Source organism: Melanaphis sacchari, unplaced genomic scaffold, assembly GCF_002803265.2.
Source record: "Melanaphis sacchari strain LSU unplaced genomic scaffold, SCAv2.0 Contig7_pilon_pilon, whole genome shotgun sequence".
Lineage (NCBI taxonomy): Eukaryota > Metazoa > Arthropoda > Insecta > Hemiptera > Aphididae > Melanaphis > Melanaphis sacchari.
This window is the reverse complement of record NW_020271560.1, coordinates 2030023-2057528: the sequence shown is the minus strand read 5'-3', so window position 1 is coordinate 2057528 and position 27506 is coordinate 2030023. Positions and strand designations below refer to the sequence as shown.

Here is a 27506-nt window from a genome sequence, read left to right as displayed (position 1 = left end):
GTAAATAATATTGGTTATAAACCTATACAATTTTTTGGAATGCCAACGAAGTATATAGCTGGGCGTGACACAAATGAATGAGTTTTAATTAATCTGAAAACGATTAATCGTGGTAAAATAATATACATGATATAGGTACTGAATACGGAACGTATACTTGGCCGAGAGTTTTAGTTGGTTTTTTTTGTTTTTTGTTTTGTGAAACGACAAAACACCGCACAATGGGCGGTTTTCTATATTATACTTCGACGATATTCGACAAATCCGCACTGACTAAACCCACGTCTGCTGCCTACAAATTGTACTCGCTGACACCAATTGGTATATATATATAATATATGTTATGCAAACCGTAGTCATTTATATCCATTGAATAACTACGGAACACACGTTGGAGTGCGAGCCAAAGTCAAAAACACGTTTTTCGAGCAAACGATTGCCTCCATTATAGACGTATAAACTAATGGACAGAGCTTAAATCGAGAGTGCAGTCAAGGGGCAAAATCGAGTGAAAGAGAAAATAAGCAAAGAATTAAAATATACAGTATGTCTGTGTGGTCAAAAAACAAAAATACTTCGTAAAATAAAATTAGTGATTAATGTTATTATTTGCGAAGATGCTTTCATTAATATTGATTATTTATTAATCAAATGTAAATGACGTGTACACATAGAAATATATTTAAGGTTGATCACAGAAATGAAATAAAGGATATTAGTTCATCCATGATTTAGCACTTTGTACTCTTTTTTCTCATTTACTTGTTCACCAAGCATTGAGAGACAATGGTGTGGTGGAGTGAAAAGCATTATGTATTAATTTATAAGCTTAGGTTTGCCACCAATCTTATGCTCAGCCTGAAATTCGAAATTTGGTCGTGCGTGTATTGATCCGATCGACAGACGTGAAACGACAACATATATTTCAAACAATAATCGTCAAAGTATAAATCGCTTTTCATTTTTAAAGTGCTGTAATAACAATATACATAAACACGTGGTGTTCGATTTTTCACTCAAATCGACCCGAATAATTTTTAGAACACCCGTTAAAATTCTAAATTCAAAAATCCAAACAGTATACCATGTTAGGCACGAATCATCATGATTAGCGCCGTGTACTGAACAAACCGTAGAGAAAATTGCGATATTTGGGTCATTACTATTTTTTCGTGATCACAAAAAATGTAAATTGTTCCTGCGCCAAATACATGACCATTGCACTATTGCAGTAGCATAAATAACATGGCTAATGTATTTGACTTCCAGGCTTTGGCCGAGTTAGAATTATTATATAGAATTGTTATATTCACTAATATACCCAATAAAATCCAATTCCCTCATTTAAAAACACAAATATTTTTTTACATATTTACTATTCTATAGGTCTATTATACATATTTAGGTTACAGCCGTTTTAAAATACAATTGTTCAGTTTTTAAACAAATTGCTTTAAACAGTTTAAACACACAATTACTTTTTTTTTATCATTTAACCTAGCAAAAATTACAATTTTTACCTTCTATTGATTTTTATCAAATGTTCACTTTAAAACTATAAACAAGTATGCAATATTTTATTAAATTTGAACTATTACCTATCAATTGTTCAATTAATATTAACCTTTTAAGAATAATTTTTGTGAAACAAAAAGTCTAAAATATTAAAATATGTAAGTTTTTATGACACTCCTCAATCATGCATCATTATTGTACCTGTCACATTATCAATCTGTGACGCCCTCAAATCACTAATCAATGGCTATGGAGCTATTTCATATTATTCAAGTCCATCACTGACCTGATTTTTTAAAAACTATAATTCAAGAACATTCTGCACTTGAAGATATGTTGTGATATATTTGTAATCTCGATATTTTAACAAAACTAAATTACAAAAATCAAGAGTTTTCAAAATATGCGTCTTGCCACTTAAAAATAAATAAATATATATATATAGTCAAAGACTTCCAAATAGTTTGTGCTTTAGTTAAGGTATTTAATTCTTAATTAATACGCCTGTGAAAAATATTTTAAATGCGGCACTACTCGATTTACCTTAGGTAAAAAAAAAATATTAGAAAAATTTACCGAATTCGCATCTATATAACTCAAACAACACTTTAAAACGAAATCGATGTGTGCGTACACTATATACATTATATACACGAGATATGCACTTAGATAGGTACATCACGTATACGAATAATGTATGCACGTGTGCCATTTACAGTGTCATAGTAGACAGCAATTATTGTATTATCATCTTTAACCGTGACATGGTATAGATAATACGGTATATGGGTAGGCATACCTGCTATGTCATGCTTTTGATGGCCGCTGTGCAAATATTTACGGTTTCCAAACTTTTCAAACGGATGCAACGTAAATACAATAACTCGTGTGTCCGATTGTAACTATTCTCCACCATACATAATATTATACATTTCAAACGTCCATGTACTTTCATTCGTTTTGCATTATGTTTTGTATACTTTTGACACCACGGATGTACCTACTTTAATAATATAATACACACTATTTATCTAAATATAAACACGTATTGTCATGATGTGGTATATAATATTTTAACATAAATATGGTTTCACAGTGTGAAAGTGTGAAAAATGTCGAGAAAAAACAATATTTTTTTTTAAAGTAGGTAATTTTTTTCCATTACAAAATCTGTACATCATATGATTATACTGCACATATGTTTTAACTATAGACAATTTTATTGTAAGTATATTTTTCTATACGCCAACGGTAATTTGGAACGAACGTTTTAAATTTATTTCGTTCTGGATGCATTAAGTGAATTTTTTATGGTATTATAAATGCATGTTTATTTTGAAGTTTTATTGAACGTGTTGCCTTCAATTACTAATAATTAATCAGTAAACAAAATAACTCATATTTTTTAAATAGATATTATTACATTTATAAAAATTTAGTTGTAACAAAATGTTTGTAATTTTTTATCTAATAAAACATTTATATTATAATATATTATATTCAATAATATCTTCAATATTAATACTACTCAATACGTCATTTTTCTCAGCAGCTTTAAATGGGAATACTATTAATCATTATATATATATAAACAGCTATACTAACCATTTTATCAGCCATGACCTTTCTGAAAAAGTTTGAATTTCTCACCAGTCGCCAATTATCACCAGTCATGACCTGTCACTGAATATACTTATTTTGACCAAAAAAAAATAATTATATAATAAATGATTATTAACATTTAACCTGAATTTCCTAGATGCTTTCAATGCTATTGTCTTACAGCTAGTAAATAGATACCGGGTACCCACTGGTAGCGACTCACGAGACAAAAATACAAAATCTGATTTACTAGATCAGTGTTTCTCAACCGGTGTTCCGCGGCACATAAGTGTGTCTCGAACTGGCTGTAGGTGTACCGCAACCGTGGTATATGCGAATAGTGTTATTAATTATTAATTTTTAATTAAATAATATATTAATAAAAATTATAATAATTAAAATAAAAATGCCTTTTTTTTGTTTACCATTTATTATTTTATTACAATAGTGTTTCGTCAAACTGTATAGTTTTAAGCAATGTTCCGTGAACATAAAAAGGTTGAGAACCACTGTACTAGATGATAATATTATCAATCAAGTGACTGTGTATGTATCTATATAATATTTTTATAGACACAATTACAATTTAATGAGTACCTAAGTATTATAGATTCAAACGAAATTACTTGACGAATGATGGAGTGCTACAAAGGCTGTAAATATAGGGATTATAATATCTAAATAAAGGCTTATTCTCGCACATTTTCATTTACAATATACTATACGGCAACAGTCAGCTGTCTAAATGTAATCGATACGCATCTGCAATCAAAATATGAATATTATTTTTTATTATACATGTACGTAACACCTATTTGTTTATGTTTATAATGTTACAACAGATTCTTGTCATATCAAATTTCAAGGAAAACAGGAAAAAATTAAGACATCGAGTTTTTATCAAATTTTGTATAAAAATTATAAAATATTATATTAATCAATTTTTTTTTTTAAATCTGCCATTTAAATTTATTTTTTATTACATCTACTTTTCAAGATGTTTTCTAAATTGGATAATGTAAGAAAAGCGCCATTTTCCATATTTGTAGTAATCTCAACAAAATGTCTAAATGTTTTAAAACGTATTTAGCTCGCTGATTTGTAACTACAGTGATTTCCTCATCATTTTATGGCTCGTCTTTACTCTCCTTGGGATTTTCAATATTTTCTGATAAAAATTTTATTATATGTCCATATTTTACCATAGTAAAAATAATATTTATGTACTCAAGATAACAAAAAACAATTAAATTAATATCTAGTTCTCGAGAATAAAACGTCTTTGTAAACATGTATTACAGTATATAATAATATAAATTTCAAAAATTGTGGATAAATTATCAAATCTCTATTTTTCAGACGAGAAACACCAAGAACAAGTACACCAAAAAATAAAAATAAATAGTAATAATGAAAGAAAAAATAGCTATAAACATATAATAGATAACTTCTTATACTTTCATATTATATTAACTATATATGGTATCTTCATTTTTATTTTTTATTTATTATACATTTTATTCGGCCATTATAGAACAGGAATAACTTTTTATGACCAGTCAACGTTACGTGAATGTATTATGAATTGATATAAAACTACACAATTCATTTATCATGGGATATGAACATTACCACATAATAATATGCCTAATATACATTTGTTTTAGGTATGTTTCACGTCTGAACGACAAATTCACAACAGTTCTCGGCGATTTACTTTATAGGGTGCTATAGGCGTGTTGTGGATGATTGTATAATTTGCATTATATTTTATGAGAATATGACGTAATAATGTATGTGGAAAGGAATCGTATCGTCATAGTCGTCATTTTAAAGTCGTGTCTAGACGGAAGCATCGGTGTGCGTTTTAGAGTAAACTTAACCCCTCGAATCGCCAACCTCAATTACGCGACGGATTAAGTGCCTACCAGCTTTGTATCTTATAAATATTATATACATAATATATATATATATGTATATACGTGTGTTTCGTCGACCCGTGTGCCATCATGGATTACTTTAAGTGTATAATACACTTAGACCCTAGAGATTCCCTCTAGCAGTTTTTAACTATTTACACACAAGGTGATTTGTGTAAGTGTAAGCAATTAGTAATACAACAATGCACTCTTATTCTTAATCGATTTTCGTCGTATTTTATAAATAAACACGTTTTTGTATGTAATTTGATGTAGACATTTTTACATTTATCAAAAAATAAATTGTACCACTACTACCACTTGTTCACTCACGCGTAATCATTGTCCGTCTACCGTTGTTTTTTTACAGGATACTAATACCATTGATTATAGAATATAATATATTATATTCTATAATCAATGCTAATACCTTATCAAGTTCTTTATTTATTTTGTATGATGACAAAATATTCCTCTTTGAAAATCTTAAAAAAGACACAAATAATAATAATAAAACAATATATTATAATAGTTTATATTTTTGTTTTTAAAAACAATATTATAACTTACGTTACATTGTTGTAAATAATATATTATAGTGTGCTACAATAAATTTCTGTACGTTTATATAATCATATAAAATAACATCAATACGGGGGTCGACAGAGAAAGAAAGATGTTACAGCCCACTCTCCCTTGACTTTCTTTTCACTTTTCATAAAAACTTGAAAAAGCTTATCGTTTAACCTATAGTCATTTAGGCAATTATCATTGCTGTATTTTTATTTAAATTTAATGTCAGTAGATATCTTTTTAAAATATTGTATTGACAATTCTGTAAAAAATAAAATCAGTTTAAGGTTCCAAATTCTTAGCATCATTACACGCCGTAATTATATTGAACGCTATGATCAGATGGCAGTTTGAGGGTCAGACAACTTTAATTTAGCATATCAAATTACACGGAGGACATGACAAATTATGCGTATCATAACCGTTATCAGTATACTTAATGAAAATAAAAAAATTATTATATGCACGTATTATCACTAAATTATATTATTAAAGCAACTATAATAACCTATATTGTATTATCATAATTGCCAACACAGTAAATAAATACTTTTTTTTTGGAATAAGTCTCAACATACGTATGTATTTTGTTAAAAAAAAAATCATTAAAATTTTCTCGTACCAAATAATTTGGTACAATTACTTGGAAAATATCGGAACAAATTGAGCACTGCCAATTTAAAGGTCACAAACGGAAATAAAAATTATAAAACAGAGAATTTCCGTAAACCGTCTACACTCTACACGAATAGTATTGGACAGATTTATTATAACACACTCTATAATTCTATAGCTATAATAGGTAATATATTTTTACAAATTATTTATGCATTATCCGGCACTTCACAAAACTAAACTCAACTTAATAAATTTTTGAAAATACAATTCTGGTCAGGACGAGTGATCTCGAATGCCCAATTATAACGCATCAATAACTTATGTTTCAATTCTAAATAACGAACATTTTTACAACATTTTTTTTTAGTGATAAAATAATCATCAAATAGATGAAATCGATTTACTGTACAGTAGATATCGAATTTAGGTACCTCGTCATTGAGTAAGTCAATATATCAGATAGGTATTTAATGTATTTTTGACAATATGTTAATTTCTGTTGACGCTTGATATCTGAAATTGAATCATTATTTTGTATAAGAGACTGAAAGTCTGAAACATATCCTAGGAAAACATCATTCAATCATACAATTCTATCTTAGGTAAACTGTGTGTAACGTATGGATGCAAATGCCATTATTCAAATAAAGAGTTTCATCAAATATAACTATATAAGTGAACGTTAGGATTGTAACTGTTCTACTTCTAACCTAATATTATATCCATCTTCAACATATTTCTTTCATAAGATAAGCAACCAATACAACACTATCGAATCCCTCCACTAAATTTAAATCTACAAAAGCGACAAGAATAGCATCTACATTCTTTAAACGGGGAAATATTTTCCCAGTATAATTATTATGATATAATATTTTATTTATTATCCCGTTATAAAATATAAATAGTCATAAAATGAAATTCTAGGATTTTATAATATTTGTTTTCCAATACTTAATTCATGTAATAAGGAGAATTACGGTGAGAAGAAACGACACTAAGTAGAAAGGGACAAAGAAAATCACTCGTTATATAACTGATGCCTTTAATTCAACCGTTATTAATATAATAATATAATAAACTCTACTCGAGAAAATCAAATTTAAGCCCGATATAAATTCGCTACTATTGGACCGTTGCGTTTGCATAAATAACGTCATAATTAAAATTCTGGGGCCTTATTGCCACTTATAGTCAGAAGTGGACACATGATTTATTATTTTTTTTTTTTTTTTGAAACAATTTGTTCAGTGGCGCACACACTTATAATATTAATATTGATTAGTGAGTGAGTACGATAAGTCATATAACGGTATCCAGAGAGCAAGTTTATATTGTCATGAACGGAACCTGTAAAATCTTTTCATATTGTGGTGCGCAAAAGCTCGTCTCGAAATGTAAACTGCAGGTAGGCACAAATGGGAGATAGGTACTCATCATTTACTCCCTTTCTAAACCTTTTCACTCGGATGGACCGCAGCCATCAAAGTATACTTATATATTATACATAGGTATATCATAATATATTACACTGCACCTAATAAATGATTATGTTAAATCAGAGACAGAATAATACATTAATACTTAATGAATTGATATTTCTCATTACCCCCAAAGACTTTAAATTAAATATATATTTTTATAAATAAGTAAGGACTAAGGGCTATAGTTTTAAATTGAAAATTCTACTCAAACGAGCGGGCTCTGCGGCGTAATAATATAAAATCCTAGGATTACAAGAAGTAGGTTACGTCTTTGATATGGTTTATAGATATGGTTAATAGATAGGTACATTAAATATTTATAAATGTATTATACTGAATGGTGAAGTGTACTCTAATAATAATACAATAATAAAATTATATGTGTAAGTAATAAGTATCTATTTTGATTATACTATAGACATTGAGGGATAGTGTAACAATTTCTTACATTACACTAAAATATTTGAGTAAAAATAATTCAATATCAATATTTAAATACTTTTTTGAGTATTAAATACAAATGTACTCATCGTATCTCATATACTTATATATTTTATACATAATAAAAATTTAATACATATCTTACACATTTCAAAATTAAATTGAATTCGTTATAACTATTCCTGTTTATAGAAAATTATAAAAATTTAATATCAACTACTTTTTCTGAGTAATTATAACTAAAATGTAATGGCCATTTAGGCAAATAAATAAAATTAACAAAAATAATTTTCGATTATTTAAAAATTACTTGTAATAAGATGGATAAATAAGTATTATTTTAAATATTTTTTTCAATCACATTTTATTTACTTATTCAAATATTTTTTAAAAGTATTCATTATAGCCCTGAAAGTATTATATTTGTACATAATACATTTTGGACTTTTAAATACAAAATTTACAATTATCAATATTTAATAATATGATTTTTAACTTTATTACAAATTTCAAAATAATTTGTACAACATACATAATTTTAAACTTATTTTACGGTTAATTCTATGCTTCCGACAATCGCCTATTGAAATAAAATGATGTCAATTTAAAAATGATTAAATTAACTACAATCTATTGTTAAATTTAAAAATTATTTTTTTTCATTTATCTCTAATACTATTACATAAAATTAATAAAAAAGATACAAAATGACTAACAGAAAAAAAATATTTAGATAGGTACAATTCAAAATAAAATTAACAAATATCAAAAAATATGAGATACAAGTACCTACAAAATATTGTTCATTCGTGCTATAAGACTGACTTCAATACAATATGTTATTTTTTCAATATAAACTGCCCTAAAACACAGTAGCGAAGCCAAGATTATGCAAAGGGGGTTAAATGAAAATTAAACTTAGGTTTACTGTTTTGTTATGTTTGTTATCCAATTGAACTATTCAAGAACAAAGTTTAGTTGTAAACTTATGAATATACAACATTATAATAATATATTATAAACACCTCAATATTAAAATAAAATTAATGAAATATACAATAATAGAAACAATACATTTATTATATGTGGAAATAGAATGGAGGGGTGGGGGGTTAAACACCCAACCCCCTGTCTATGCCACTGCTAAGACATCTTTATTTAAACGACCATAAGTCTTTATTAATACAATAGACTAAAGGTATATATTATACATAATAGTCAAGGCTAATGTGTTTACATGAACATATTTGGAGTTAAATTTCCAATGAAGTAGCCCTTATACATCAAATATATATAAATAATATATAAATATTCATATATTCATGAAATATTATGCAAAAATATCGATGATAAGTAATGTATTTTAAGAAACACAAATCATTCATCATAATAATGGTATAATGGAATAATGGTATATTCTTAATCAATATTCTGTATGATATATATATTAAAAACAAACAATAGTTATTTACATAATAGCACCTAAAAATTTAAAATTATAACATCTACCAAATTGATAATCAATTAGCTACAATACATTATCTATATAATAAAATAATATAATTTTGTTTTATTTTACCTAAACTTCAAAAAACTAATACACATTATTAATTTTAAAAATTAATTTTATATAAGTCAATAATTTATAAATAATCTTAAATCGATAATTATTTGTGATTATATGTTAATGGATAGTTAATATGGAAATAAGGAGAAGGTACACTTTAAGACAATTGTAGGTAAAAGGTGCATCGAACATTATCAAATTTTATAATAGTGGTGTACTCTTTACTGTTATATTTACTCATCTATTTAAAGATTTAATATAATCATAAAAAGTATGTTGTAGACACATTGTGAAGATATAACCAACTTTTTGTATTTGATTTCAATATAAAATTGTGGAACTATTATGATACACTTTGTTTATTCAAAGATAAATTTCAAAACAACAATAACTTGGGACTAGTTTTCAAAACAATAAATTCGGCAGCAATACAGAGAAAGCATGCAAAAATAAAAACAATAATATCACACATTTATTATAAACAAGGAACTTGAGATTTGGAACACATAAGCATAAAATTATAAAATTACAAAATATAATATTTTTGAAATTCGTAAACACACTAGTAGACGAATATAAGGCTGACCAGTGTAATACATATAAGTACATTCATAAACTATGGCGAAGTTAATAATTGTCGAAATCAAATTGGAATTGTATGTATATACCTATGTATGCGGACAAAAATCTCAAAAATACTAGAAACGTCCCACTGCGTTATTATACCTATTACGAGTAAACACATACATAAATCATGCGTGTATGCACATTGCACACTCATGAGTGTTTGACTGTTCGTCGCATTTATTTCGGAACTAGTGTAATACACCTTTTTTTTTTTTTAAGTTGATATAGGGTATCAAGGGTAATATGATTTAGGGAATCATATTCAACCTATGCGAATCGACCGAAAGACGGTGACACTAGTTTAAAATTGGTATGCAACAAGAAACTACTCGAAAGTTCTTCCGAACAACAACTAACACTAGAATCGTGTCTCTATTAAATCTTCAAGAAAAGGATAGGAATTATTATTAAAAGACACATGACTCGGCTGAAAACATAAACGATCAATATAGGCGGATATTATTACTCTCTCAACAAAAATTCGAATTCGCATTGACATGTTCTAACAGAACGCAAAACAAGCAAGTACGGTCTTTAACGTAAGACAGCTATCACTTAAGTCATGTACAAAGTAAGCACCGATTAAGACGGTCGAGATAGCGCCGCGGAGGCCGAGGGGGTGTTGCTATACTGAAGACCCTCAGTCGACATCGCACAATTGACGACTCCGGTCGATGTCGTTGCCGCGCACTCGTCAGTAGTCGGTACCGTAGCCGTGCTGCACGAAGACAACACCTGTTGAATGGTCTGGCCATCGAACGTCAATAAAGTGACCGGCGGATCAATGGCCTGCGCGTAAGCCACATCGCCTTGCGTGTCCAATATCCGGTAGTACTGCTCTTCGTTCAAACTGTTGTCGGCCGTGCTCAAGCCCAATTCTTGCATAGCCTGCGACATGTACTCGGAATTGTCCTAAATCGAAGAAAAAAAATAAATAAAGCGCTTTAAAAATATATATATATAACAAGTATTATTGTACTATAAAATTGAAATGTATTAAAAAATATCTTTGAGAAGGCGGTAAGAAAAACATCTGTTTTCATGTGAAGTTTTAACGATATTTTAATTTTTAAGCAAGTTAGGAGTATGTACCTATAGTATTACAATAATTTAAAAATTCTCATACCTAACTAAAAATTAAAATATCATAGAAAGCAAGGATAATTTTCTTACTTTAAGTTTGATAATAAGTCAACTCAAACATAATTAAATAAGTTACAATACAGTATTACACAAAATTGTAATCTCTGAAAACGAATTTGCCATGCCATACGTTTGTAAGGCGGAGACAATAAAAAATGTTGTGATATCGTCTTGATGAGATAACAGAAAATGACCATCAGTAAAAGTGGTGTAGCTAGAAAATCTATCTAAAACGCCGTGTTAGCACAGTATTTTGTTATTGATCGGCGTAGAAAAAACACGTTTTATGTAGAAATGGAAAACTGGACCCAATGGTGATAGTACAAACGCCGGGACGAATTGAAAAAAGTTATAAACTGATACACTTAATCCCCAAATTCATCACAAACACCACCAATAGACAGTCGTTATGAAGGGACAGAGCTTTTGGAGGCACACACACTATCGTTCCGTATGAAATATAATATAACCATTAATCCGACTGGGGTTCTGCATACTCTGTACAATATACATCCACGTATATTATTGCATATCATTACATCCGTTGTAATCCGCAACGGTAAAATCGATCGCACGCGCGTTATATAAAACAGTATTCACCAAGCTTACTTTTATGGGCCGTTTGATGGCTATTATGCTGCCCGGTTCAATTGGATTGTCCAGCTGTATGTCGGTGGCCGTTAATTCGAAACCGTCCGTATCTGTAACATACATAAATACAAATAACATTAACGGTAATAATTAATGAATAATAATATGTTCGCCGACACACACGAGTTCATGTGTTTTCGCTCCGAATTAAGGCCAAATTTAATATCTACTCATGCCCATGCATTTCATATGTGCATATTCGAGTATACTTGATAATATTTATTTTTTTCTTTGTGCTCTTGATTAACTGGAAATTGAGTATTACTCATCTCCTCGAACTACCAGACGTTTGATGTATCAATTAAGCTCATATACAAGATTGATGATAATTAATAATATTGCAATTTCAGTGCCTGAAGAGATTAATACATTAAGATTACAGTCAATGAGTTCAATAACATATTTACATAACTGCCATCATAAAAAAGAATGTAGTAAGATCTGACTTATTATTATTTTTTTTTTTTTTTCATGAAATTAGATTTCTTTTCAATTAAATATTGGCAAAATGAAGATATGGACGACCTATTCAAAATAATACACTTAAATCTACCATTACGCTTCTAATTATATTTCTCAAGGATATTAAGGGAAATAATTGAATACCTCATAAAACAATATCGTTATAAATATAAAAATAACACATCACGACAAAATTAACAAATAAAACCTGGACCACAAAAATCATAATCTCAAAAGGTACTTCTCTATTCTCCGCTTTAGAAGTCTGAAACACTTTTTTCTACATCATAAATTAATTAAAAATTTATAAAATATTCATAATTTAATCCGTTAAAAATAATAAAATTTTTAAATAAATAAACTTGAGAAACCGTAATCCAATTATGATTCTAAATAATTAGATTTTAGATTCAGCAAATTATTATAGACTACATATTATATAAAAATGTTTTCATGAATTTTTATTTATGATTGATGTACCATTCAGTTATAACCCTCAAAAACTTGTTTTTTTTTTTAGGTAAATTAATAAGTATATGTATAATTATAACAAATTTTTATGCTGAATGAAAATAATTTAGTTAGTGCATACCACTTATGTACGTATAATAGAAGCTGCACACAGTACTCATAATATCAAAATATTCATGTACACTTGAACACTAAGATAACATGTAATAGGCCAGTGATGATTTATACTAAACAAAGTATGGAATACTGTAGGTAGTGGTGCGACTAGAGAGGTGCAAAAGGGTCTTTAGCACCTCTTAATTTTTATACCTTAGAAGTTTAGTTGCGCCTATGACTGTAGGTATACAGATTATATTAGAGTCTAATGCCTGTGAAAAGTAGTATCAGCATGTCTTAAATATTGACATTATAAATACTATTATGATTATATCGTGCATTGATAAATATATAATAATACCATCATGTTTGTTAGGAGTATGCGACATAAATTTAAATTCAACATAAAATAATAGAACTATTATAATAGTTGAATTATATACAACACAGTAAAATTACGCATTTTAGTGAGTAACTAACGAAGAAAATCAAAAAATACACTCTTATTTATCAGAACAAAAATTTTTAGGAAATGTTAAACTAGTAAGAGAAAAAAAATCATAATTTTTAAACACTTAAATAATCATTTAAAAGTTAAAAATTTAACTATATTATATTCTCTATATATTTTAAAAGCTTATTACAATCCAAAACTATACAAAAACATTATTAAATCATACTATTGTATAACTGTAAAATATATAATACTAGCTGTGTAATTTGACTATGTCTTGGGCAAAATAAACAAACATACAATACTGAAATATATATAAATATATTTCGGTTTTAGTGACTTATTTAAATGGGAAAATTGATGTAACTTTCTTTATACGCTAATTTTACCAATATAGTTAGATGGACAATTTACCTAGAGTAGATTGGATTTAGTACTTGATATATTTTCAATATTTCTCTTTAAATTTTTTTGGTACCTCTAAGAACAATCTTGAAACTTTCATAAAAATTGGTTAAGTAAATTTTGATCTTATAAGAAAAAATATAAGGACATTGTCTTTTGTTGTACAATTCAAAATATAAACAATAAATTGAACATTATTTTATTTTATTTTAAATAAATATAATTTTTTTTTTTATAATCATGGAAATTCTATACATAAACAAAATATTATTATTTATATTAAAAATTGCCAATTGACTTTTTTAACAGCATTGATAAAAATATTTTAACAAAACAAAATATCAAGGATATAATAAATATACGTAAATGTAATAACAATAGAATGTATGTGTTAATATGAATGAAAATTATTGGTAGTTATTAAATATGGATATCATTCTTGTTGGGAGTGTATTTTTTGTAAAATTGGTACGGCCTAGGGTCTTTATTACGGATATTACATAAGATGCGAATGCTAAGTCGTTCTAGTAAACGAGGTGCGTCGATGTTAGCTCCAAACAATGCCTGAATAAAACGACAGCTAAAAATATTGGTACGTTCATGAAGTGACTTGAATTTAAATTAATCATTATAATGATGATATTATGTATCATATAATCACGAGGAGAATGTACAACATTAAGATTGTTCCTTGTAAAACTTAAGAAGCGGTTTTGAACTCTATCAAGTCTATGTGTGTTACTCATTATATATGAAGACCGGATAATAATTGTGTACTCCAAAAGTGATATTATATTAAAGTTATAGAGTACAAAAATACATTTTGGGTCATCAAATTTGAAAAGCATCTCCTAATAAAGTCGAAAACACAGCACTTTATCAACAACAAAGTCAATATGTAGATGAAAATCCAGTGATGCAACATAAAAAAATCTGAGATCTTTAAACTAATTAACACATTCAAGTAGTTGTCCATTTAAGCATTAATCGATTTTAAGCATTCTTCAAGAACGATAGAAAATCATAAATTTGCATTTACTTGTGTTTAGTGACAATTCAAAAATGTTACACGAATTAATACATTTATCTAAAACATTTTAGACGATTACACAATCCTTCATAGCTAAAATTGAAAAAATATCTTCGCATTATTTGCAAAGAACAATGTCCGATACAATGAGATTATAGAGAAACTGTATTGATGAAAATATTAAATAGTAAGGGACCTAAATGGTTACTTTGTGGTTCCCCAGATGACACCCGAAAACTTATGGATATTGCACCAAAGAGATTAATAAATTGATGTAATCGTGCAAATATAAAATTAACCAAGATAAGAGTAGTTCACCCATTGGTGAACCCAATGTATCCAATGCCAAGTCTATCAAACATATAAATTAAGGTACCATGGTCAATCGAGTCAAACGCTTATGAGAAATCTGTATAGATTACGTCCACTTGTTGCTTTCGCTCAAATGATTCATAGACGTATGAATTAAAATCAATAGTGCTAATAACCGTAGATTATCCGGAGAAAAGCCATATTGGTCAACTAAAATTACTAAATGAAATTTCTTTTCGAATCATTTAAATACAATTAACTTAAAAAGTTTACCTAGAAAAGCAAACCCGAAATTTATCGGTAGTTCTTAACGTCGGCTTGATTTCCTACTTTTAATATCGGAGTGACCAAATATTGTTTCCAAATAGAGGGAAAGGAATTTCCTATAAGTGATTTGTTAAAAATTGAACAGGTCGGCGAGACGAAAAATCTCGATAGTGATACAGCAATGATGCAGCGATATCATCTAGCCCTGAACCTGGCTGCGTAAACTTCATTAATGGTAACTAAAATCATTGATGAAAGAAACGAAAATGATTTTAGTTATCATTAACGAAGTCTTAGAAATCGTATGTGATTTAGACAGAAAAAAAATATATAGCAAACAGATTTGCAGCTTGGTCCCCAGAGACCCTTAAATCATCAATATGAACTTTTTTGGGGATTGAAAAACCTCACGGAGTTTATAGATATTATCCTAAAATAGTTTCGGATTGTGAACCAGATTTAATTGAATGTTATGTATATGAAATCTGTACAGACATTTTGATTCCTGTTTACCATGTGCACGCAAAAACTAAAAATGATTATACCAATTAAGAACACTTAAATTTTTATATAACTTATGAGCCTGTTTCTTTTTTAAGTAGAAGGTATATTATTAGAATATCATGAGCCAAAATAAACTACATGTATGACTGTATGAGGTACCCTAAAGTAACCTGTAGGAATTGAAACAATTAGGTTGAAATATTCTCTGAAATTCAGATATCTATTGATATAACATTTATTAAAATCAGTTCAGTATTTTCTTTAAGGAGATATTAGACCTTAATTAATATATTTGTTTAGGAGTCCATGATAGATGTAAGTTTAAAGTACACTTACCGGTAAACTGAATATTGACCGTTTGAGAAGGATGTTCTATTTTTTTTACTTTATGCCCCAACTTTTTTGATGGTTGTGGCTCTTGTAGAGATGGAGGCAACAAGTGATAGTGATGAGCCCGTTGGTGTCTTAAAAGTTTATTTTTTAGCACGTATTGTTTGTAACACCACTGGCAACTGTGCGCCTGGGACGACCCAGTGGCAACAGTGCTAGTATTCACTTGACTGGACGAACTATCATCAATAGTAACTGTCTAAACACACCAATAGATAAGTGGTTAATAAATATTAATATTCTTATTAATTATTTACAATTAAACTCATACTAATAACACTATGTCATTATTAATTTTATACTTCTTACTTTATCAGTTGGTTTTTCGGGGAGTTCACAATCCGGGTGATTTTTAAGTATGTGAGATTTCCGCTTAGCATTCGTTTTGTACATCTGAAGCGAATTAAAATATTATAATGACAATGAATTTATCACCTAATTACGGATATACAATATTATTTAAGATAAATAATTTAATTACTTTATCACAGTACAGACACATGTACATTTTGGCTTTAGACAAGACTGGTTGGTTAAGTGACGGAACAGAGTCAAGATTTATTTCAGGATGTCTCAACACCAAATGATTGACGTAAACGCCTCTTCTTTTAAAACCCACCAAACATTTGTCACATCTGAACTCTGAACTTTCATACTCCAACATTGTTTTTGCTGTTCTCTAAGAAATATAGTTGTTTAATTTAATACATAAAGTGTATTTACCAAAATATACATAATAATTTGAAATATTTTGAATAAAATAGATTTACAATAATTATGAATACTACAACAATGAAATGCATTGTTAAGTATAAATCATGACATTTTTCTGCATATAGTTATATTAATTTAATTAAAAACTGAATAAAATACAACGTATTGGAATTTTAAATAAATTTGATCGCTGTATGGAATAAGCATTGAATAAATTATTATTATTTACTAATTGAATTTGTTGTGCTCTTCTCGTTTCTCTTGCTTCTATTTTTAATTGAGTTTTCGACGGCTTTTTCTTGGCATAATGAACTTTATTCATGTGTATTTTCAGTTTGTCTTTCCTCTTGTACTGTTTACCACACATGGTACACAAAAAATCCCTTTGGTCCGAATGACTGTGAATAAAGTAATAACAAATATATATTATGTATATATCAACCATTGTTGTCTATAGTACTTATATACAATCGTATTAATAAATATTATAAGTTTCATGCACAGAAATATTCATAATAAATACCTAAGCATGTGTAAATTGAGATTAAAACGACTGGTGAACGAATTATTGCAGTATTCGCATCCAAACTCAGTACCATGATGACGAGCTCGGATGTGCTTTCTGATCAATTTATAAGTATTAAATTGCTGCAATGCAAAAACAATAACAAAAATCAAAACATTTTATGTTCGTTCATCGAAATATAATTGCATATATCTATTTAAATGATGGTAATAAAGTAGTGGACATAAAAATATAATTATATAGATTACAATGCTCCTCCCCTATTAAGGTTAAAAAAATATGCCACTAATAAGCATGAATTTTCACAATTTTTTTTTAATTTTTCGGCACTTAACAACGAATTATTTATTTAATAATAACATGATGGCATTACGTTACGTCCAGCCTTTTCCCTAACCCACATCACACACATAGACACATCCAAACGAGTGAAATAATAATTTTTTTTTCATCAATTATTAGCACACCAATAACATTAATTTACATGATATTTGTTACAGCGTTATATCCATTTATTAACAACACATATTTCTTACCAAAAAACGTAGGACATAACTTACACGATTGAATTATTTTACAATAACATTGCGAGTACAATAAAATAGGTATATTATAATATTATACAATATAACATTTTATTATTGTTACTGCATATTTAGTTTTTCATTAATTACACAATGTATACAACATTAGCTAATCAGCATACATATTTTAACTCTTACTGTACAGACAATATTCACATTTTATTATAAATTATAATAGGTAACTTGTAATATTTATTTTTAATTTTATAATATTTTATAATAAATAAACAGATACGTGTTTATATAACTAAAATAATGATTTTAATCATTTAGACAATTGCTTTATAATATTTTGTAACCAATTTATTCAAATTATTTAACCATAGAAAATATGAGAAATAACTAAAAAGCACCTATTATGAATAATATTTACCTACGTACACACAATAATATCGCATAAAATTATAAATACTGAACTTAATTTTATGCAGCATGTCCCCTAAGAAGAAATTTGAGTTAGATTTAGTAGTAGTTAATAAGACAATTCGATATTACACTACAAACATTTTTAGTTTAAGTGATCATTTCACATTTGAGGAGAGAACGCCTTATAGTTTATACTATTAAATAAATAATTCGTAAATAAGTACATAAGATAATTCATATTCATATTAATAAGCGGCATTGTTTTTTTTAAGTTAAATTGAAGAAGAGGCAGTGTAATATATATAATATAATCGTACGAGTGGGCACATCGGGCAATAGAAGATGTTGTTCACCGCATGCGAATATACGTGTCCCCTTAATGATTTCAAATCAACAAACGTTAAACGGCACATGGGACAGTCATAAATTACACCCTCTGAAATATATATAAAATATTATTATTTAACTAGTCATGCAATCAACGTCTATATCAGTAGATAAAACTATATAAATTAATAATATAATATAAAAATGTTTAATATCTACAAATAATAATAACGAAAAAAAAATCTATAATATTTAAATATTGTACCAACCAAAATGAGTGCGCACGTGACACGTTAAGACGACAGTGTTCATAAAACGCTTGTCACACATGTTACATTTATAAGGTTTGAGATCATTTTCTTTGTGTTTTGCTTGATGTGCCTGAACAAATAAAATGTCAAACTAAAATAATAATAACAAAGCAACTAACAAAAAGGGACAAATTAAATTTTAAATGAGAATTTCATAAAATGAACAAACAAGTTTATTGGTATCCATAAATTTTATATTTTATTACTTACGGATTGACGTTTACTGTCTATTTAAGTGTAATAAAACTTATGTGTAGGTAAGTATCGTTAAAAAAAAAACTAATGATAGAATTAGACTTTGAAATTGTATATATCTACTTTAAAACAATTTATTTTGAATGGTAAATTTTTTAATAGTTGTATTTTGTATTATTCACGTTTTCAACAAAATATCTGAAAGATTATTATTATTTAAATATAATTCATACAAAAACTGACCTTTAGATGAATAGAATTCCTATATCTCCTTTCGCACTGATAACAGTTATAAATGGTACCACCTGGGCCCATTCGGTTATCCGTGAAACTGTGCACGTAAACGTGTTTAATAAGTTCTTCAGTTAAATAAAACTCCTAAGAAAAATAGAAAAAATACATGATAAAGAGTATGTAAAAAAAAAAAAATATAAGACAAGCATCAATGTATAGTGCTAAAAAAGGTTTGTTCTTAACCACAACATTTTTAAGTTAAATTACTAACGAATTATTGAATACCCAAAACAAAAGATTAAAGAAGATTACTTAGACTTAAATAAAGATTCTTGGTATTCGTTTTACAGCCAAATCTCTTACTTACAGAATTACATTCTGGACAGCTAGTATCGGTTAACGTAACTCGATCGACATCAAACTCATCTTCGTGCATTTTGCTGTGTATTAAAATTGTCTCACGTTTTGAGAACTTCAAATCACAGGCTACACACATCCAAATATTTCTAAGAATAAAACAAAGACTAATTATTAATAATTATAATTTAAATTAAAAAATATAATTTATTGGAAAAGTAGGTAAGTAATCAGTAATCACTTTGCTGTACAATAGGTGCCGATTATATCTCATTAAGTAAGCACTGATTTAATGTAAAATAAAAACAAAAATAATTAATAATAATTAATATAATAAAAATTGTTTAGAACATAATAACTAAAAAATTGTCAACCGTTTTGGAAATTATATCATTTATGAAAAATGTTAATATAAACATTTTTTTAAATTTTAAAAATTTACAACTATTTGTTTTTGAACAACAAAATAATATAAAATTAATTAGGAGTTAGGACTAAATAAAATAGTTTTATATTAAAATTTCTATATTTCCTTACTTAATTACCTATTTATGACGACAGACAAAAAAAACACAAAAAACACACCTTTTAAACAAATTCATTTATCGCTTCTCTAAGAATTTAAAACCACTCTATATGTAGCAAATAATAACTACAATAACTCACCTGATGCTATTGTTCGATCTTAATTTTATTTTATAGTTATTTTTAGAACTATTCTGTGCATTGACGCAAAGATTACACTGTACATTATTTTTACCAAATCGATTGGATATTTTTCTTTTTATTGTCATATGCTTGCAAATCGTTGATGATGTTCTCATCTAGAAAATAATCAAAAATATTGTGTAAAACTTTTTAAGTGGATGTTGCTAATAACATACCATTTTTCCTTTACTTGTTAAGTTATTTCTAAAATGGTCAGACTGTTTGTATAACTCTTGAGATACTTTCATCGATTTAAACGGTTTTCGTACATGAAGAGAAATGCCATGATTGTTTTCTAAACAAATATTTTTATTATACTTAATAATTAATACTTATATATTTTACGTTTAGCAAAATTCAAATGGTACAATTAACAATTATACTTGCGGTGTATTATTAATATAAGTGTTGTATAATATTTGACACATACTTAAATGCAAATTTGTATGTAATATTATACCTATATTATTTAATCTAATAGATAACAATTAATTTTGTAAAAAAATTATTAATATTTTATATGTATATATTATGTTAAAGCGAATGATGTAAACGTGATAAATTACGTCAATCCCCGGTAAATGACACAATTTACCTAAAAATTGGTAAATGTTGTAAATGTAGACATTACCCAGTTATTATCGTCAATAGTTAACCTAGTTTAGTTAGAGAATAATGTTCAATACATTAATGTGGGTGTGAACGATCAGTGATAAGTGTGTACATACACAAATAAGCTTCGTTAATTAAAAATATCATGATTAACGAAACATTAACGAAAATCCCAACTATAGCAATAACGTCGATAAACGAAGTAATTATATGAGATAATCTATTAGTTAATTAGTTAGTATCTAGTAAATACGCACATATTTTAGCGAGTTATATATGTGACGAGCGCGTGTTGTATAATTACTTGTAATAATATATGTTCCTCATGAACTAAATATAATAAAAGTTAAATTACATTATAGCGTTATAATTCTGTTTAATTAGGTATGGTCATAAAGCTAGGATTTTAATGACCTAAAAAATATACAAAAATGCAAAATTATTATTAATTATTATTTATTAACTTTTTATTTTACACAAAATAGGTAAAAATCTATTCTAAGAAGTAAATTAAACAAACATATTCAAATTTGAATTGACAATTAATTATATTACTTTTTAATATCAATGGACTGGAGTAGGTAATCGGGATTACCAATACAAAACATATTCAAAAAGCTTGAAATAAACAAAAATGAGTTTAATTACATAAAATTAACGAAATATTTGTAAAAATTAAATAAATAATGCAATAAAATGCATTTAATACAAAAAAATTAGAAAAATGCAAAATAAAAATTACACGTCATAAATTGTTATAGGACAAAACAAATTTAGTTTTTGATTAGAACTATATAGCAATTTAAGAAAAAGAAAAAAAATGCAAAAGTCATCAAAATCTTAGCTCTAGCGGTATGGAGAACCAGAATAAATTTAAAGCAACAATCGACAAAATTATCAAGAGTAATAAGAGAGGTGACAATATATTTTAGGATAAATAAAGATATACCTAAAATAAATTAAGGTATATTTAAAGTAAAAAAATTAATCACTCAACAACAATAAATAATTATTATAAATAGTACCTAAAATAAAACAATCAATGTAATATTTGAGATTTATCATAATTTACCGCCAGTTTTGGTAATAACGTCAATGGCCAATAAAAGATGTACATTTGAGTTTAAAATGTAGTTTTTACATCATATACTTACATAATCGAATCATTTTGGAAAATGATGTCATTGACCGGGGAATTACGTCATTCACTAATTTTTTGTCTTTCACCGTAACATATTGAATATAAAATATTAATAATTAAAAATATGAATTATGTATAATTAAAATATTATACAATTCTATTCAATATACTTTTTTTTTTGAAGTTATATGTTCATTATGTTTGCATAAATATTTTCCTACCAAATATAAAATTTAAATATGAGTTTCAATTTTAAAAATATATATATATACCTATAATTCAATAAAAAATAATTTTACTGAAACGTCTAACTGTCAATATAATACCTATTTCCAGCTATATAAAAATATTTTATTAAAAATCAATGAACACAATAATTAACTAAAAATGGCTATATTAATACCTACCAAGATATTTTACCAATGACCCAATAATATCCAGACAAGTTGAAGCAGAAAAGCCCATAAAAAGATAATCGAATGAAGTATTAAATAGAATATATATACTCGTAATACGATTAATTATAGTGAAATTATAAACTGAAAGTTTCAAACTCAAACCTAACTATACGTTAAATAGTTTATTATTTATTATGATAACTTTATAATATTTAATACACGTAGGTATCAAAATGTAGTTATCTGATTAAAATGAAAACAATAAAAGTGAATTACATAAATTAACACAATCTTTTTAATTTGTAAAGTTCGATTAACGTCATCCTTGTATTTATTTATAACTAGATAAAAAAAAACTATAAACATTAACTACTAATATTATATTAGATCAGTTAGGTTACTCCTAGTTGTACGCCACTCAAGCTGTACGTCATTTTACATTAGTTAATTTGTTGAGTAATCAAAAATTATAACTTAACAATGTACAAGAATTAATTATAGCCGAAATCTACATTGGTATGTTCATATCACGCATATATTGCATCGTAATAATTTCATGTAAGCACTATACTTAAAAAGATAATTAACAGTAGAAAATATAATTAAGGATTACCATGCTATCGTTAAAATACATATTATAATTCGACCGTTTATCGTACCTACAGCGAGTAAAGATAGATACACCTAAAATCAACATACTAGACAGGTAAATAAGACGTAATATTATTATACAATAATAAATAAATCAACCTATTTTTATATATAAATACAAACAGACATGTACTAAGACTTTTAATGGTACATATATAAATAGGTATGTGTATTATTCAGTTTCTTAGTTTGATTCATATACTTATGGTTAAAATAACGCCCAAAATCATAATAACCATAATATGTCGATTTAATTTACCATCATAATTCATATTACAATAATAAAATTACATTTTTTCTACCTCTCTTTTTAAATTATCTGTATACTTGACACCGTTCTGACAGCATTACATAGAACAGTGAGAATTTATTTCACGGGATCGCAAGAATAGCATTACTTTCTCCGTTACAATGTATACGCACAAACAAAAAATTCCATTGGAATCACGAAACATGCTTATAAGAAATCGTTTTCATTACTTGATTGATATCCGGCAAACAACGTTTATCGTACATGAAAAAAATAGTTTTGATGTAAAATATAACTTATAAACTAATATTTTTTCCATTATGAATGGTATACAAAATAGATATCCAACACTAAAAAATGTCAGACAGTAAATTTCCAAGCAAAATAAAGTTTCAGAATCATAAACCTACTATAAATAAATATTGGGTTCATGTAATTCCACCGATTACGACCTTTTTTCATGTAAATTCCACCGGTACAATATTTTTACCTGAGAAAAAAATGTAAATTCTACTGGTACATTTTTATTTTTATATTCGAGATTTACCCTTTTACATTTGTAATTAATTAGTATAAAAGTATGGTTTGATAAAAAACTATTAGCATGCAATAACAATAAAACAATAATAATAAATTACAATAGATAATAGGTACATAATTTATGAACAGATTTCTTATTTATACATAAGTAATATATTTAAAATTTAGATACTTATATGATATATCATTTTTTAAACAAATAAAAAAAAAATAAATAATAATTCATAATGATCGCTAGTTAGTAATTACTTATTTTACCATCGGTGGAGTTACATGTTTTCGGGTCAAAAATATGTACCGGTGGAATTCACATGTTTTAAATTTAACCCAAAAATCAGAGGAATTTAAAATCGCACTAAATATTATAACCATTTTTAATTTTTAAATAAACAGATTAGATACACTATATAATTAAATGTAAATATATGCGCATAAAAAAACTATTTTTGTAACTATTGCTTTAACAAATTTTGTTATAGTGGCTTGGTGTGGTGCATTGGCTGCTTCCCTGCTACCAGTCGTGGAATGCGACTGTGAGTAAGTAACGGCCACAGCTACTAGTTCCCGGATGGGTGACCACCCGGGCTCGTAGTGGTTAAAAACCTTGCCACACATACACGTTTTTGCTATCGACCGTAACAACAATAACAATTGTAAAAATAACCTATCTGTACCAACCTTACCTCTACCCACAGTTCATAACCCCTACAAGCTAATGGCCCTAGTCGCCGGACTTAAGTTCAAAAAAAAAAAAAAATTTGTTATTAGTTCAAATATATTAAACAAAATAAAGTATAAAATCATATTAAATACCGGATGGTTAAAGATTTAGAATAAATAACTAGTAGTTGAAACAAAATCTAATTTTTTTTTAACAAATTTGGAAGTTAACTACTACAATACTTACACAATTTTTTTTTTTTTTAAATAACTGTTACTTAATTTTAATTATCGACATTAAAATTATTAAAAGTTATCCAAATTAGTTGAAATAACAGGAAAAACTTAAGGCTTTTAAAACTCATTGGGGAATATAAAATCAACTTAAAAATTTAAAAAAACAAACTTCCAAGTACTTACAAACTAAGATCTATAATTTTGTGGAGCTAATTTGGGGAGAGTAGGAACAATAGTACAAATCTAGGAAAGTTTGTGTTTTGAACCCATACATTTAAAAAAACTACAAATTAGAAATTATGAACTAACTTCGCTTAATACTTCACACGCGATTAAGCGATTATAAAGTATAGAATAATTTTTCCGATCACTATAAAACGATAAAACTGGTTTAATAGTTACTATTTAAATCAGAATACGAAATATACGTTAAACCAGTCATTTGTATTAATATAAATAAACATTTTTAAGTTTACTCTATCCTAACTCCTAGCATACACTCACATAACTTAACCTAAATTAAATATAGTATATAAATATTTAATACTATACATTTTACTTTAGTACAATAAATTCGTATGGTTTGTTGTTTAATTTTAAGTTTTTAATAAATAATGATAATGTTTAAGAAAAATTTATAATGTTATACAGCACTCTCGAAGTAAAAAATTATATGTATACACAGCAAAGTTTGCACTAATAACTATAACTGCTCTTTAAAAAAATACTAAATACGTTTAAACACTATTATTAAGTTCATAATTTTACCATGTAAATGAGCAAATTTTTGTAGAAATATTATAATTATAATTAGTAATTGAATTTGAAGATATTGAGGTATTTAATACTTATATTTATGGCCTTGTTGGAATAAGCTGTTGAATTATAAATTATAATCAATATTTTGGGTTGATACTTGATTGTAAAAATTATTTTATTATTCTTAATTTTGAATGGATTTAATTTACAAGTGTATATATTAATGGTATTATCATTTAATTGTTTATATTATTTTATTAACGTCAATAATAATACTAAAATGTGTTTATTGAATGGAATTAAAAATGTTAATCTGTTTTGGTTTCTAAAACGTATTCCAACACAGATTAAACCACTGAATATAACACTTAGTGCAAGAGATATTTTTTTTCGATTTTTAGACTTCAACATCAATGGCTATTAGACTGTTTATAATATATTTATACGTGTAATAAACAGAATCTCTTAATTTGTGTCTCTAATACGACAGTTCAAAAGGAATATGCTGCCTTTAAGCTTTTAGCCGGACAGACTAATTCGTATGCAAGATCACAGAAGTCAGTATCCAAACCATGCAGAGGCTTCAAAACATTTAATTGAAATATGTAATTAACTCAAGTTTAACTAATAATTAATTAATAATGAAGCTATTTAAATCGGTTTCGTTATCATACTTATTAAAGAGTATGCTTTTCCAAATAGTCCATAAAAACTGTAATTATAAATGATGTTTAGATAGTTCGAACACGGTTTAATATTTGATTTTGAATTATAAATGAATCGAAAGAGTTGTTGGTTAAATTTTAAAATAAAATACATTCACCTTGTAAAATTAAGTACATTAATCGCTTCGTTCCAAATCTAAAATAACTGGTACCATTTATTATAGTTACTACAATATTTATAATAAATTCTGGTATCTATACTAAAATAACAGTAAAAATATCATTATAAAAAAAAAAAAAAATGGTTATGTAATAATATTATAGTTTTTATTTTACAGTTTTGCGAGAATATAACTGGTTTTCAAACAAAACGTATAATACGAGTATATTTAAATACCCAAACAACGTACCATTTAGTACTAATTAGTACTTATTGCATGTATATTAATTTGTTTGGTAAAATAACTCAAATGTATAATCAGTAACACAATATAAATCTAATAATAAAACAGTAAACTATCGACTATCGTAAAATACTAATAATAGACTTCAAAAAAATTATAGTGTATAGTATACTAATGAAGTAATGACTAATGTAAAACAACGAAATATATACTGAAAATGTTAATACATTACAATTATAATAAACTCTATGAAAACATAGAAATATTCAATAAAAGATAGCAAGTAATGTAAAAATCAAAATTGTACATATAAATAATGTATATTATAATAATACA

General features: G+C 26.9%; 1 protein-coding gene across 1 annotated transcript in view; it reads right to left on the bottom strand.

The window, feature by feature from the left end:
- Nucleotides 1-9800: 9800 nt before the first annotated feature.
- The window catches only part of LOC112601727 (PR domain zinc finger protein 10-like), a 56503-nt gene continuing 38797 nt past the window's right edge, over nucleotides 9801-27506 (bottom strand). The window contains exons 9-21 of the mRNA XM_025349483.1: nucleotides 21030-21148; nucleotides 20812-20969; nucleotides 20156-20294; nucleotides 19798-19932; nucleotides 19318-19429; nucleotides 19039-19157; nucleotides 17769-17893; nucleotides 17475-17643; nucleotides 17013-17210; nucleotides 16841-16924; nucleotides 16478-16730; nucleotides 12099-12190; nucleotides 9801-11258 (exon numbers count right to left, since the gene is read on the bottom strand). Of these exons, the coding sequence (XP_025205268.1) occupies nucleotides 10929-11258; nucleotides 12099-12190; nucleotides 16478-16730; nucleotides 16841-16924; nucleotides 17013-17210; nucleotides 17475-17643; nucleotides 17769-17893; nucleotides 19039-19157; nucleotides 19318-19429; nucleotides 19798-19932; nucleotides 20156-20294; nucleotides 20812-20969; nucleotides 21030-21148 (2033 nt within the window). The 3' untranslated portion in view covers nucleotides 9801-10928. The remainder of the gene's footprint in view (nucleotides 11259-12098; nucleotides 12191-16477; nucleotides 16731-16840; nucleotides 16925-17012; nucleotides 17211-17474; nucleotides 17644-17768; nucleotides 17894-19038; nucleotides 19158-19317; nucleotides 19430-19797; nucleotides 19933-20155; nucleotides 20295-20811; nucleotides 20970-21029; nucleotides 21149-27506) is intronic.